We start from the raw sequence: 16,547 nt of genomic DNA, 5'->3' as shown, positions 1-16,547 counted from the left end.
TGGCCAGGAGTAGACATTGGGGGGGGGGGGGGGGGTGAGTGGGAGAAGTCGACCCGAGGGTGCCTCCTGCGAGGGCTCGGACCTCTGCTCGGTTCGACGTTAATCTGACTTATCATTGTTTAGTCCGAACGCCACCGTGACCGTGGCGAGGATCCACGTCCGGATGACGTCAGAAATCGGGGTCCTCGTCTTCGCCGGTGGAGCTGCGAGATGTCTGCTACCGGTACTTATACCAAAAAACATGCAGGTACAATCATCTGTTGTAAAAACTTGTTGACACCGACTAAATAGTGTTTACAAAATTATGTATTGAGTTTTGCAAACATGATTGCCAGTAAAAGTTTACTTTGTGATTCAAACAGTTTAAAAGAAGTTAATTCAATCAATCTTAATTATATTGACGCCGCTAAATGAGGTTTGGAACACCTTCGCGCCGACGCGACGTATACAAGATGTCCCAAAACTTAACGATAAAATGGTATCAGCCAAGAGTCCAACTCATAACAGTGGAAAAATAAGGAAAAAAATCGATGTCACATGGTTAAGTCAAAATTTAAAAACCAACATCCTTGATCTCATTTTTAAGTACCGTGGTCACAAATTTCACAATTTGGCAGTGTTTTTTTTAATAACGTCATCTAGAATAACCGTGTAATAAATCACAACTACAAATAAAAGTAAAAAATAACATTGTTTATTGAGTAAATTGAATTAAGTTTCATTGAGTTATGGTTATAAAAATTTTATCAGTTAACTATGACACTTCATTTTGGAAAAAAAAAGTAGAATAACCGTGTAATAAATCGCAACTACAAATAGAAGTAAAAAACATTGTTTATTGAGTAAATTGAATTAAGTTTCATTGAGTTATGGTTATAAAAATTTTATCAGTTAACTATGACACTTCATTTTGGAAAAAAAAAGTAGAATAACCGTGTAATAAATCGCAACTACAAATAGAAGTAAAAAACATTGTTTATTGAGTAAATTGAATTAAGTTTCATTGAGTTATGGTTTACAAAAATTTTATCAGTTAACTATGACACTTCATTTTGGAAAAAAAAAGTAGAATAACCGTGTAATAAATCGCAACTACAAATAGAAGTAAAAAACATTGTTTATTGAGTAAATTGAATTAAGTTTCATTGAGTTATGGTTATAAAAATTTTATCAGTTAACTATGACACTTCATTTTGGAAAAAAAAAGTAGAATAACCGTGTAATAAATCGCAACTACAAATAGAAGTAAAAAACATTGTTTATTGAGTAAATTGAATTAAGTTTCATTGAGTTATGGTTATAAAAATTTTATCAGTTAACTATGACACTTCATTTTGGAAAAAAAAAGTAGAATAACCGTGTAATAAATCGCAACTACAAATAGAAGTAAAAAACATTGTTTATTGAGTAAATTGAATTAAGTTTCATTGAGTTATGGTTTACAAAAATTTTATCAGTTAACTATGACACTTCATTTTGGAAAATAAAAGTAGAATAACCGTGTAATAAATCGCAACTACAAATAGAAGTAAAAAACATTGTTTATTGAGTAAATTGAATTAAGTTTCATTGAGTTATGGTTTACAAAAATTTTATCAGTTAACTATGGCACTTCATTTTGGAAAATAAAAGTATGATACTACAGTTGGCAACTTATTTCAAAAGATGGCTCACTCAAGATTTCAATATGGTGCAACACTTCCGACGCACGAGCCGAGTGGCGCAGTGGGCAGCGACCCTACTTTCTGAGTCCAAGGCCGTGGGTTCGATTCCCACAACTGGAAAATGTTTGTGTGATGAACATGATTGTTTTTCAGTGTCTGGGTATTTATCTATACATTATAAGTATTTATATGTATTATATTCATAAAGATATTCAACAGCTATCTTAGTACCCATAACACAAGCTACGCTTACTTTGGGGCTAGGTGCCGATGTGTGTATTGTCGTAGTATATTTATTTATTTATTTATTATTTATAACACTTGCCACTGGGACAATCTGTATAAAAAAAAAGGTTAAAAAAAAACAATGGTATCCCTCGATCAGGGGACATAATCGGAGAATAAAATTGGTGCATAATTTTTTTTTTTTTTTTACTTTACTCCAGTAGTGGAATATTCCAGGATATTGATGAATGATGCTGAATGCGATGAATTGAAGCGTTAATAAAACAAGACTCACCAGGGCACACAAGTCGACGTGCCGTCCGAGCAGTGCCACGTGCCTTTGCCTAAGTAGTGACGCGTACCGCCCCGCACCGCACCCCGTACTGGCGCCACGGGCGGCACATTCCGCCCTGTAGCGTTTATCCAGCAACATGCTAAAACAGTGTCAAAATATCACAGAGGTATCTGAGAAGCAAAATTGTCTATATTATTTGTAAAGATATTAGTATTATTTGCCTAATTAATTTAAAACGACATTTTGTACTTATTTCTGATTATTGCATTTTTATTCTTTAAATTGTAATGTAATTTATATATACAGTTAAACCTGGATAAGCGAGAGTTCAAGGGAGTACAATCTCATTCTCGCTTATAGAGGTTTCTCACTAACCCGAGTTTCTCGCTAATGCAGGTACATGGGTAGCGTTTCTCTCTTATAGAGGTACGCAGCAATAACAAGACATATTCATGCACTATGTAATTTTATTTTATTTAGAACTTATTTACATTTAATAAAATCCGTGAATTTCGTTTGGGTTTCTGTTTTTGTATTTTGAATGTTTTTCTCTAACTCATAAATTTTGTCGAATATTGCTTGCTCGACTGTCGCTTATAGAGGTATAGATAAGTAGCAGTCTCACTTACGGAGGTCCGTGAGGGAAAAACTACTCTCTCTTACAAAGGTTTCTGTTTCTCGCTAATAGAGGTTTTGGGAGCTTAAAATCACGGGTCCTGGCTATTACTCTCACTTAAAGAGCTTTCTCACTTATCCAGTTCTCACTTACCCAGGTTTGACTGTATATATATATTTTTTTATAAACATTTACACACAAAAATAAAATATTAAATTTATCCTAATCAAAAGTTACTTAATACTAAACTTAAATATTAAGCAGTCTAATAATTGACACCGGTTTTGAGATTGACTTGCGTTTCCGCAAAGACCTCCCCTTGAGCTTGCCAAACTTTCCTGTTGTAGGTCTTCCTCGTCCAGGTAACACCAGCCATCTTTCTAATTTCATCCTCCCATCTAACACGCTGCCTTCCTTTCTTTCTTTTATTTTGTCTGGGACACCATTCGGTTATATCCTTAGCCCATTTTTCTTTGTTGTTCCTCATCATATGACCTGCCCACCTCCATTTAAGTTTTCTTATGCAGTATGTAACGTCTTTAATTTTAGTTACAATTCTTAGTTTTTCTAAATTTATTTTGTCTTTTAATTTGACGTTAAGCATGCTTCGCTCCATACTGTGTTGACAGGTCTCAAGTTTGCGCATATTTTGCTTCGTTAGGCTCCAGGTTTGACATCCATATGTCATAATGGGTAAAATGCATGAGTCGAAAATTCTTCTTTTAGCTTTAGTTGGAATCTGAGGGTTCTTAAAAATTCGATTGTGAAGGGTGTGTTTAATGAAATGTGTTCTTGTTATGTACACACAATTTGGCAAATAAATAAATATTTTTATTATTATTATTGTCTTTGGTAAAAGACTGTCGAGATCTTGATGAAAAATCCTAGGTAATTATAACATTTCGAATGTTGTTCTACGACGTGTTAATGAAAACCGAAACAATACTTCAGTGGCTTTAGAGGTACATTATTTACTGTCTCTGAAGCTAATCTGTGAAACCGAAACGCTAATATTTTTTGAGTAAACTATTTGCCATCGTTTGTGCTGAAAGAAATCAGATACAGCCCTAACGTCACATGCAAAAGTAAAATCAAGTGACTCCTATCACTGTATTGGGTACGCGTCGCTTAGCGCAGGTACTATGCGCGCGTCGGTCTTTCATCTTCAACAGGGTTGTCAATGTTTTCAATTATTTTGTATGGAAAAATAAATTTGCTTCTTTTGATTTAATACTTCTAAAGGATGATTCCTTATGAAATATACTTATGCATACTTCAATAGTATTTCTTAAATACGTTACACGTTGTATATCTTACGAATATTTTACATATTAGTCCTACCCGTAACACAAGCTACGCTTACTTTGGGTGTAGATGGCGATGTGCGTATTGTCGTAGTATATTTATTTATTACCAATAACCAATATCCCTATATACTTACTAAATGTGAATGTAAGTTTGTTTGTTACGCTTTCACGCAAAAACTACTCAACCGATCCGTATGAAGCTTTGTACACATATTCTTGGAAGTGTTAGAAGTAATATAGGATAGTTTTTATCCCGAAATTAAGCTCGGTTCCTTTGGGAGAGGGGATGAAAGTGTTTGACGATTTATACCATAATTCCGACAAATTATAACCGATTTAAACAATTATTTTTGTAATATTAGAGGTTATGTGTATGTATGTGTCTAATTTGTCCAAAATGTGGTTGGAGATAGATGACAGAACTCCTCAGCGGACAGCAGCAAACCCCTCATCCAAGACTTAGCGATACTGAGTGCTCTAAATTTTTTCACAACTATAACTAAATTTAATGCCACATCAAAAAACAAAATCAAACGCAGACGAAGTCGCGGGCAACAGCTAGTACAATATATATGTAGGCACTATATTAAGAAACTATATGCAAATACTTTGGTTTACCTCGCAGCGAGCTGTTTGTAATGGGCGTACACGAGTTCGGACAGCTTGTAGACGAATTGATCGAAGCACAAGTTGACTTCTGCTTCAACTTCGTCGTAGAGAAACTGCTTCCGGAAGACTGTCAGTGCGTACTGTGCGGAGTCGTTGTACAAATCCAGCGGGTAGAGGACGTATCTTTGAAAAGATTAGTTTTTATGAATGAATGCATGAATGAATACACTTTTATTGCACACCACACAAAGATTATAAATAAAAATTTAACAAAAAGTATACAATTTGGCGGCCCTATCGCTACATAGCGATCTCTTCCAGGCAACCAAAGGCGTTAAACAAAGCTCAAGAAGAAAGTTAGGTTAGGTAAGGTTGCGTATATACCTATATATACATATGTTATATATACATATGTTATATATACATATATTATATATATTTTCACATGATGCTAAAATAAATTTTATTTATTATGAAAATTGAGCTTAATTTGCTATACTCCACGAACAGCGGGAGAATTTGAATGGTGTTATTTATAATTTCTTCAATCCGTACACTCCACACCAAACAGATCTTCGGCTATGTACCCTCTAAACACGTCTCGCTCCGAAACCGGAGCATCCTCAGGAGATGTTGACTTTACAATGAATAATTGTTAAGAATTAATCATTGCAAACTTTACAATTAAAGTTTACAATGAATAATTCTTAACAATTGTTAACAATTGTAAACTTTACAATGATTAATTGTAAAAAATTATTAACAACAATTATTAATTAATTAGTATTAATTATTATTATTAATTTCATAATATATTATGGATTTCCGCAAAGTAGCGCCTGTTTCTATCCAATATACATTTTATTTATTATTTTTTTTTACATATTGTTAGTACGCTCTACAGTCAGATTATCTTATATCTTTAAACGAGCAATTCTTGTATATATATAATTGGAATCTCGGAATTGGCGCCAACGATTTTCATGAAATTTAGTATACAAGGGGTTTCGGAGGCGATAAATCGATCTAGCTAGGATTCGTTTCTAAAAAATTACATTTTATTTGTGTTTACCGGTAATAACCGGTTTGGTGCAACGAAGTTGCACGGGTCAGCTAGCAATTTATGATACAAAATATTTGATGTCTCATTTCTCTTTAATCCCTCTAATGACCACTTACAATAACTAGATAGAACTTCATAATTTATTAAATAAACAAATAAATATACTACGGCAACACACATCGCCATCTAGCCCCAAAGTAAGCGTAGCTTGTGTTATGGGTACTGAGATAGCCAATGAATATTTTTATATGAATATAATACACATAAATACTTATAATATACAGATTAACACGCAGACACTGAAAACCATTCATGTTCATCACACAAAAATTCTCCAGTTGTGGGAATCGAACCCACGGCCTTGGACTCAGAAAGCAGGGTCGCTGCCCACTGCGCCACTCGGCCGTCATAATTTATTGTTAACTATATGACAAATGAAGAAAATGAATGAAAGATGACATCATAACATTATAAAAGACATAATATTAATATAGCGTTCTAAAGTGAAGCGATGGTAGCCCAGTAAGCTCGACTTCACTTTCGTGGGGCCGAATTTGAATCCCAGCTCGCACCTCATTTATGAAATATCACTTGCTTCAACGGTGGAAAACATCGCGAGGAAACCCGCATGCCTGAGAGTTCTACATAATGTTCCCAAAGGTGTGTGGAGTCCACCAATCAGCATTGGGCCAGCGTGGTGGACTACGGCCTTAATTATGGGAGGAGAACTTTACATCGCCGTCTACTCATTGCTTAAAACGTGTAACTTAGAAAAGTAAGAGGTGCGTGCTAAGATTCAAACTAAGCCCCCCGAAAGTCAGTCATACTCAGGAATTTTGTCAGGTCTGGTCTGGTGGGAGGCTTTGGCCGCGGCTAGTTACCACCCTGCCGACAAAGACGTGCCGCTAAGCGATTTAGTGTTCCGGTGCGATGCCGCGTAATAACTGATTAGGTGTATGACTACCATACTCCCTAACAGGTTAGCCCGCTACCATCTTAGACTGCATTATCACTTACCACCAGGACAGATTACAGTTAAGGGCTAACTTGTAGTTAAAAAATGGGAATTCCTTATTTCTTAATTTCCTCTGGTCCGGTCTGGGAGGCTTTGGCCGTGGCTAGTTACTACCCTACCGACAAAGACGTGCCGCTAAGCGATTTAGTGTTCCTGTGCGATTTCGCGTAGAAACCGATTAGGGGTATGACTACGTACCTATACTCCCTAACAGGTTAGCCCGCTACCAAATTAGACTGCATCGCCACTAACAACGTATAAGGGAAAAAAAAAATAAAAAAAATTGATCGCGTATATATACTCCGAGCGTAGTTCTCTCCATCGCCCGTAGCTAAATTAAAATGAATAAATTGTCTTCTTACTCCATCATCGCTGGCTCTTTGCTCCTGAGGATGTGGTCAGTGAGTATCCACGGCATTGACATCTCTATGGGGAACTGGATTCGCTTCTCCATAGTGATCAGGTCGTTGCATTCTTCGTTGTGCTGATGGCGAACCGTGCATTTCTGGTGGAGAATATCAGATCAATCAAATCAAATACACTTTATTGTACAGAAAAACGAAGCAATAAAAAAACGTCATCTGTCCAACTCGTTGGGGGCCAACCTACGCTGCGTTTACCGGTGCGGGGTATATTACATTATATACTTAAGAACATTATTCACTTAAATTCATTATTTACTTAAATACATTATTTACTTAAATACATTATATACTTAAATATATTATATACCTAAGTACATTATTTACTTCAGTACATTAAACACTTAGGTACATTATATACTTAAATACATTAAATAAGTACTTAAATATATTATATACTTAAGTACATTATTTACTTGAGTACATTATATACTTAAATATATTATATACTTAAGTACATTATTTACTTCAGTACATTATATACTTAAGTACATTATTTACTTAAGTACATTATATACTTAAGGACATTATTTACTTGAGTACATTATATACTTAAATATTTTAAATACTTAAGTACATTATTTACTTCAGTACATTACGTAATTAAGTACATTATATACTTAAATATGTTATATACTTGAGTACATTATATACTTAAATATATTATATACCTTAGTACATTATTTACTTCAGTACATTATACACTTAGTTACATTATATACTTAAATACATTATATACTTAAATACATTAAATACTTAAATATATTATATACTTAAGTACATTATTTACTTCAGTACATTATATACACAAGTACATTATTTACTTAAGTACATTATATACTTAAATTTATTATATACTTAAATATATTATATACTCAAGTACATTATTTACTTATGTACATTATATACTTAAGTACATTATTTACTTAAGTACATAATATACTTAAATACATTATATACTTGAGTACATTATATACTTAAGTACATTATATACTTAAATACATTAGGTACTTAAATACATTATATACTTAAGTACATTATTTACTTGATTACATTATAGACTTGAGTACATTGTATACTTAAGTATATTATTTACTTAAGGACTGTATATTATGTTTATTAGTATAAAATGTAAATAAGTATATAGTGTACTTAAGAAAATAAGTATATAATGTAAGTAAATAATGTATTTGAGTAAATAAAGTATTTAAATAAATAATGTACTTAAGTATATAATATAAATAAGTATATAATGTGTTTAAGTAAATAATGTACTAAAGTATATAATGTACTTAAGTAAATAATGTACTTTAGTATATAATGTACTGAAGTAAATAATGTCCTTAAGTATATAATACTTTAGTTTATAATGTATTTAAGTAAATAATGTACTTTAGTAAATAATGTTCTTAAGTATATAATGTAAATAAGTATATAATGTACTTGAGTAAATAATGTACTTAAGTATATAATGAAAATAAGTATTTAATGTACTTAAGTAAATAATGTACTTAAGTATATAATATAAATAAGTTTATAATGTAAATAAGTATATAATGTATTTATGTATACAATGTAAATAGGTATATAATGTACTTAAGTATATTATGTTGTTAAGTTAATAATGTAAAAAAGTAAATAATGTACATAATGTTTTTGTATAAGTATATAATGTATTTAAGTAAATAATGAACTTAAGTAAATAAATAAGTATATAATGTATTTGAGTAAATAAAGTATTTAAATAAATAATGTACTTAAGAACATAATGTATAAAAGTAAATTATGTACTTTAGTATGTAATGTATTGAAGTAAATAATGTGCTGAAGTATATAATGTACTTAAGTATATAATGTACTTAAGTAAATAATGTAAATAAGTATATAATGTATTTATATACTTATTTACATTATGTTAATAATGTCCTTAAGTATTTAATGTACTTTAGTATATAATGTATTTAAGTATAAAATAAATTTAAGTAAATAATGTCCTTAAGTATATAATGTAAATAAGTATATAATGTGTTTAAGTAAATAATGTACTAAAGTATATAATGTAAATAAGTATATTATGTATTTATATACTTATTTACATTATGTTAATAATGTCCTTAAGTATTTAATGTACTTTAGTATAAAATGTATTTAAGTATAAAATAAATGTAAGTAAATAATGTCCTTAAGTATATAATGTAAATAAGTATATAATGTGTTTAAGTAAATAATGTACTTAAGTATATAATGTAAATAAGTATATAATGTATTTATATACTTATTTATATTATGTTAATAATGTCCTTAAGTATATAATGTACTTTAGTATATAATGTATTTAAGTATAAAATAAATTTAAGTATATAATGTACTTCAGTATATAATTTTTTTAAGTTTATAATGTACTTTAGTATATAATGTATTTAAGTATCTAATGTATTTAAGAATAAAATGTACTTAAGTCCATAATGTATTTAAGTATATAATAAATTTAAGTATATAATGTACTGAAGTAAATAATGTACTTGAGTATATAATATATTTAAGTATATAATATACTGAAGCATTGAATGTATTTAAGTACAAATGTACTTTAGTATATAATGTAAATAAGTATATAATGTATTTATATACTTATTAACATTATGTTAATAATGTCCTTAAGTATATAATGTACTTTAGTATATAATGTATTTAAGTATAAAATAAATTTAAGTATATAATGTACTTAAGTATATAATTTTTTTAAGTTTATAATGTACTTTAGTATATAATGTATTTAAGTATCTAATGTATTTAAGTATAAAATGTACTTAAGTCCATAATGTATTTAAGTATATAATAAATTTAAGTATATAATGTACTGAAGTAAATAATGTACTTGAGTATATAATATATTTAAGTATATAATATACTGAAGCATTGAATGTATTTAAGTACAAATGTACTTTAGTATATAATGTATTTAAGTATTTAATGTACTTAAGTAAATAATGTACTTAAGTATATAATGTACTGAAGTATATAATGTACTTAAGTATATAATGTACTTAAGTATATAATGTACCTAAGTATATAATGTATTTAAGTAAATAACGTAAATAAGTACATAATATAAGTAAATAATGTACTTAAGTATATAATGTAAATAAGTATATAATGTACTTAAGTATATAATGTACTTAAGTATATAACGTAAATAAGTATATAATGTACTTAAGTATATAATGTATTTACGTATATAACGTACTTAAGTATATAACGTAAATAAGTATATAATGTACTAAAGTATATAATGTACTTAAGTATATAATGTACTAAAGTATATAATGTACTTAAGTATATAATGTACTTAAGTAAATAATGTACTTAAGTATATAATGTACTTAAGTAAATAATGTACTTAAGTATATAATGTACTTAAGTAAATAATGTACTTAAGTATAAAATGTACTTAAGTATATAATGTACTAAAGTATATAATGTACTTAAGTATATAATGTAAATAAGTATATAATGTAAATAAGTATATAATGTACTTAAGTATATAATGTACTAAAGTATAAAATGTTAATAAGTATATAATGTACTTAAGTAAATAATGTACTTAAGTATATAATGTACTTAAGTAAATAATGTTCTTAAGTATATAATGTACTTAAGTACATAATATAAGTTAGTAAATAATGTACTTAAGTATATAATGTACCTAAGTATATAATTTAAATAAGTAAATAATGTACTAAAGTATATAATTTACTAAAGTATATAATGTACTAAAGTATATAATGTACTTAAGTATATAATGTACTAAAGTATATAATGTACTTAAGTATATAATGTACTTAAGTAAATAATGTTCTTAAGTATATAATGTACTTAAGTATATAATGTACTTAAGTATATAATTGTTTTAAGTATATAATGTATTTAAGTATATAATGTACTTAAGTATATAATGTACTTAAGTAAATAATGTACTTAAGTATATAATGTACTTAAGTATATAATATAAATAAGTAAATAATGTACTTAAGTAAATAATGTTCTTAAGTATATAATGTACTTAAGTATATAATGTACTTAAGTATATAATTGTTTTAAGTATATAATGTATTTAAGTATATAATGTACTTAAGTATATAATGTACTTAAGTAAATAATGTACTTAAGTATATAATGTACTTAAGTATATAATATAAATAAGTAAATAATGTACTTAAGTATATAATGTAAGTAAGTATATAATGTACTTAAGTACATAATATAAGTAAGTAAATAATGTACTTAAGTATATAATGTACTTAAGTATATAATGTACTTAAGTATATAATTGTTTTAAGTATATAATGTATTTAAGTATATAATGTACTTAAGTAAATAATGTACTTAAGTATATAATGTACTTAAGTATATAATATAAATAAGTAAATAATGTACTTAAGTATATAATGTAAGTAAGTATTTAATGTACTTAAGTATATAATGTATTTAAGTATATAATGTAAATAAGTATATATTGTACGTAAGTAAATAATGTACTTAAGTATATAATGTACTTAAGTAAATAATGTACTTAAGTTTATAATGTACTTAAGTATATAATGTAAATAAAATATAATGTAAATAAGTATATAATGTAAATAAGTATATAATGTACATAAGTATATAATGTACTTCAGTATATAATGTACTAAAGTATATAATGTAAATAAGAATATAATGTACTTTAGAAATTAATGTACTAAAGTAAATAATGTACTAAAGTAAATAATGTTCTTAAGTATATAATGTACTTAAGTATATAATGTACTTAAGTATATAATGTACTTAAGTATATAATGTACTTAAGTATATAATGTACTTAAGTAAATAATGTACTTAAGTATATAATGTACTTAAGTATATAATGTAAATAAGTAAATAATGTACTTAAGTATATAATGTATTTATATACTTATTTACATTATGTTAATATTGTCCTTAAGTATATAATGTAAATAAGTATATAACGTAAATAAGTATATAATGTACTTAAGTATATAATGTACTTAAGTATATAATGTACTAAAGTATATAATGTAAATAAGTATATAATGTACTTAAGTAAATAAAGTACTTAAGTATATAATGTACTTAAGTATATAATGTACTTAAGTATATAATGTACTTAAGTATATAATGTACCTAAGTATATAATGTATTTACGTATATAACGTACTTAAGTATATAATGTTAATAAGTATATAATGTACTAAAGTATATAATGTACTAAAGTATATAATGTACTTAAGTATATAATGTAAGTAAGTATATAATGTAAATAAGTATATATTGTACTTAAGTAAATAATGTACTTAAGTATATAATGTACTTAAGTATATAATGTAAATAAGTATATAATGTACTTAAGTAAATAAAGTACTTAAGTATATAATGTACTTAAGTAAATAAAGTACTTAAGTATATAATGTACTTAAGTATATAATGTACTTAAGTATATAATGTACTTAAGTATATAATGTACCTAAATATATAATGTACTTAAGTAAATAAAGTACTTAAGTATATAAATACTTAAGTAAATAATGTATTTGAGTAAATAAAGTATTTAAATAAATAATGTACTTAAGTATATAATATAAATAAGTATATAATGTGTTTAAGTAAATAATGTACTAAAGTATATAATGTACTTAAGTAAATAATGTACTTTAGTATATAATGTACTGAAGTAAATAATGTCCTTAAGTATATAATACTTTAGTTTATAATGTATTTAAGTAAATAATGTACTTTAGTAAATAATGTTCTTAAGTATATAATGTAAATAAGTATATAATGTACTTGAGTAAATAATGTACTTAAGTATATAATGAAAATAAGTATTTAATGTACTTAAGTAAATAATGTACTTAAGTATATAATATAAATAAGTTTATAATGTAAATAAGTATATAATGTATTTATGTATACAATGTAAATAGGTATATAATGTACTTAAGTATATTATGTTGTTAAGTTAATAATGTAAAAAAGTAAATAATGTACATAATGTTTTTGTATAAGTATATAATGTATTTAAGTAAATAATGAACTTAAGTAAATAAATAAGTATATAATGTATTTGAGTAAATAAAGTATTTAAATAAATAATGTACTTAAGAACATAATGTATAAAAGTAAATTATGTACTTTAGTATGTAATGTATTGAAGTAAATAATGTGCTGAAGTATATAATGTACTTAAGTATATAATGTACTTAAGTAAATAATGTAAATAAGTATATAATGTATTTATATACTTATTTACATTATGTTAATAATGTCCTTAAGTATTTAATGTACTTTAGTATATAATGTATTTAAGTATAAAATAAATTTAAGTAAATAATGTCCTTAAGTATATAATGTAAATAAGTATATAATGTGTTTAAGTAAATAATGTACTAAAGTATATAATGTAAATAAGTATATTATGTATTTATATACTTATTTACATTATGTTAATAATGTCCTTAAGTATTTAATGTACTTTAGTATAAAATGTATTTAAGTATAAAATAAATGTAAGTAAATAATGTCCTTAAGTATATAATGTAAATAAGTATATAATGTGTTTAAGTAAATAATGTACTTAAGTATATAATGTAAATAAGTATATAATGTATTTATATACTTATTTATATTATGTTAATAATGTCCTTAAGTATATAATGTACTTTAGTATATAATGTATTTAAGTATAAAATAAATTTAAGTATATAATGTACTTAAGTATATAATTTTTTTAAGTTTATAATGTACTTTAGTATATAATGTATTTAAGTATCTAATGTATTTAAGTATAAAATGTACTTAAGTCCATAATGTATTTAAGTATATAATAAATTTAAGTATATAATGTACTGAAGTAAATAATGTACTTGAGTATATAATATATTTAAGTATATAATATACTGAAGCATTGAATGTATTTAAGTACAAATGTACTTTAGTATATAATGTAAATAAGTATATAATGTATTTATATACTTATTAACATTATGTTAATAATGTCCTTAAGTATATAATGTACTTTAGTATATAATGTATTTAAGTATAAAATAAATTTAAGTATATAATGTACTTAAGTATATAATTTTTTTAAGTTTATAATGTACTTTAGTATATAATGTATTTAAGTATCTAATGTATTTAAGTATAAAATGTACTTAAGTCCATAATGTATTTAAGTATATAATAAATTTAAGTATATAATGTACTGAAGTAAATAATGTACTTGAGTATATAATATATTTAAGTATATAATATACTGAAGCATTGAATGTATTTAAGTACAAATGTACTTTAGTATATAATGTATTTAAGTATTTAATGTACTTAAGTAAATAATGTACTTAAGTATATAATGTACTGAAGTATATAATGTACTTAAGTATATAATGTACTTAAGTATATAATGTACCTAAGTATATAATGTATTTAAGTAAATAACGTAAATAAGTACATAATATAAGTAAATAATGTACTTAAGTATATAATGTAAATAAGTATATAATGTACTTAAGTATATAATGTACTTAAGTATATAACGTAAATAAGTATATAATGTACTTAAGTATATAATGTATTTACGTATATAACGTACTTAAGTATATAACGTAAATAAGTATATAATGTACTAAAGTATATAATGTACTTAAGTATATAATGTACTAAAGTATATAATGTACTTAAGTATATAATGTACTTAAGTAAATAATGTACTTAAGTATATAATGTACTTAAGTAAATAATGTACTTAAGTATATAATGTACTTAAGTAAATAATGTACTTAAGTATAAAATGTACTTAAGTATATAATGTACTAAAGTATATAATGTACTTAAGTATATAATGTAAATAAGTATATAATGTAAATAAGTATATAATGTACTTAAGTATATAATGTACTAAAGTATAAAATGTTAATAAGTATATAATGTACTTAAGTAAATAATGTACTTAAGTATATAATGTACTTAAGTAAATAATGTTCTTAAGTATATAATGTACTTAAGTACATAATATAAGTTAGTAAATAATGTACTTAAGTATATAATGTACCTAAGTATATAATTTAAATAAGTAAATAATGTACTAAAGTATATAATTTACTAAAGTATATAATGTACTAAAGTATATAATGTACTTAAGTATATAATGTACTAAAGTATATAATGTACTTAAGTATATAATGTACTTAAGTAAATAATGTTCTTAAGTATATAATGTACTTAAGTATATAATGTACTTAAGTATATAATTGTTTTAAGTATATAATGTATTTAAGTATATAATGTACTTAAGTATATAATGTACTTAAGTAAATAATGTACTTAAGTATATAATGTACTTAAGTATATAATATAAATAAGTAAATAATGTACTTAAGTAAATAATGTTCTTAAGTATATAATGTACTTAAGTATATAATGTACTTAAGTATATAATTGTTTTAAGTATATAATGTATTTAAGTATATAATGTACTTAAGTATATAATGTACTTAAGTAAATAATGTACTTAAGTATATAATGTACTTAAGTATATAATATAAATAAGTAAATAATGTACTTAAGTATATAATGTAAGTAAGTATATAATGTACTTAAGTACATAATATAAGTAAGTAAATAATGTACTTAAGTATATAATGTACTTAAGTATATAATGTACTTAAGTATATAATTGTTTTAAGTATATAATGTATTTAAGTATATAATGTACTTAAGTAAATAATGTACTTAAGTATATAATGTACTTAAGTATATAATATAAATAAGTAAATAATGTACTTAAGTATATAATGTAAGTAAGTATTTAATGTACTTAAGTATATAATGTATTTAAGTATATAATGTAAATAAGTATATATTGTACGTAAGTAAATAATGTACTTAAGTATATAATGTACTTAAGTAAATAATGTACTTAAGTTTATAATGTACTTAAGTATATAATGTAAATAAAATATAATGTAAATAAGTATATAATGTAAATAAGTATATAATGTACATAAGTATATAATGTACTTCAGTATATAATGTACTAAAGTATATAATGTAAATAAGAATATAATGTACTTTAGAAATTAATGTACTAAAGTAAATAATGTACTAAAGTAAATAATGTTCTTAAGTATATAATGTACTTAAGTATATAATGTACTTAAGTATATAATGTACTTAAGTATATAATGTACTTAAGTATATAATGTACTTAAGTAAATAATGTACTTAAGTATATAATGTACTTAAGTATATAATGTAAATAAGTAAATAATGTACT

General features: G+C 25.1%; 1 protein-coding gene across 2 annotated transcripts in view; it reads right to left on the bottom strand.

Annotated features, from left to right (window-relative positions):
• The window catches only part of LOC120635655 (cytoplasmic FMR1-interacting protein), a 93,045-nt gene that overhangs the window by 17,225 nt on the left and 59,273 nt on the right, over positions 1-16,547 (bottom strand). For both annotated transcript variants that reach the window (XM_039906712.1, XM_039906713.1), the window contains exons 15-17: positions 7,157-7,299; positions 4,726-4,899; positions 2,185-2,323 (exon numbers count right to left, since the gene is read on the bottom strand). In XM_039906712.1, coding sequence (XP_039762646.1) covers positions 2,185-2,323; positions 4,726-4,899; positions 7,157-7,299 — 456 coding nt within the window. The remainder of the gene's footprint in view (positions 1-2,184; positions 2,324-4,725; positions 4,900-7,156; positions 7,300-16,547) is intronic.

Source organism: Pararge aegeria, chromosome 27 (genome assembly GCF_905163445.1).
Source record: "Pararge aegeria chromosome 27, ilParAegt1.1, whole genome shotgun sequence".
Taxonomy (NCBI): domain Eukaryota; kingdom Metazoa; phylum Arthropoda; class Insecta; order Lepidoptera; family Nymphalidae; genus Pararge; species Pararge aegeria.
Note: the sequence above shows the minus strand (reverse complement) of the source record. Positions and strands in the feature narration are given on the sequence as shown.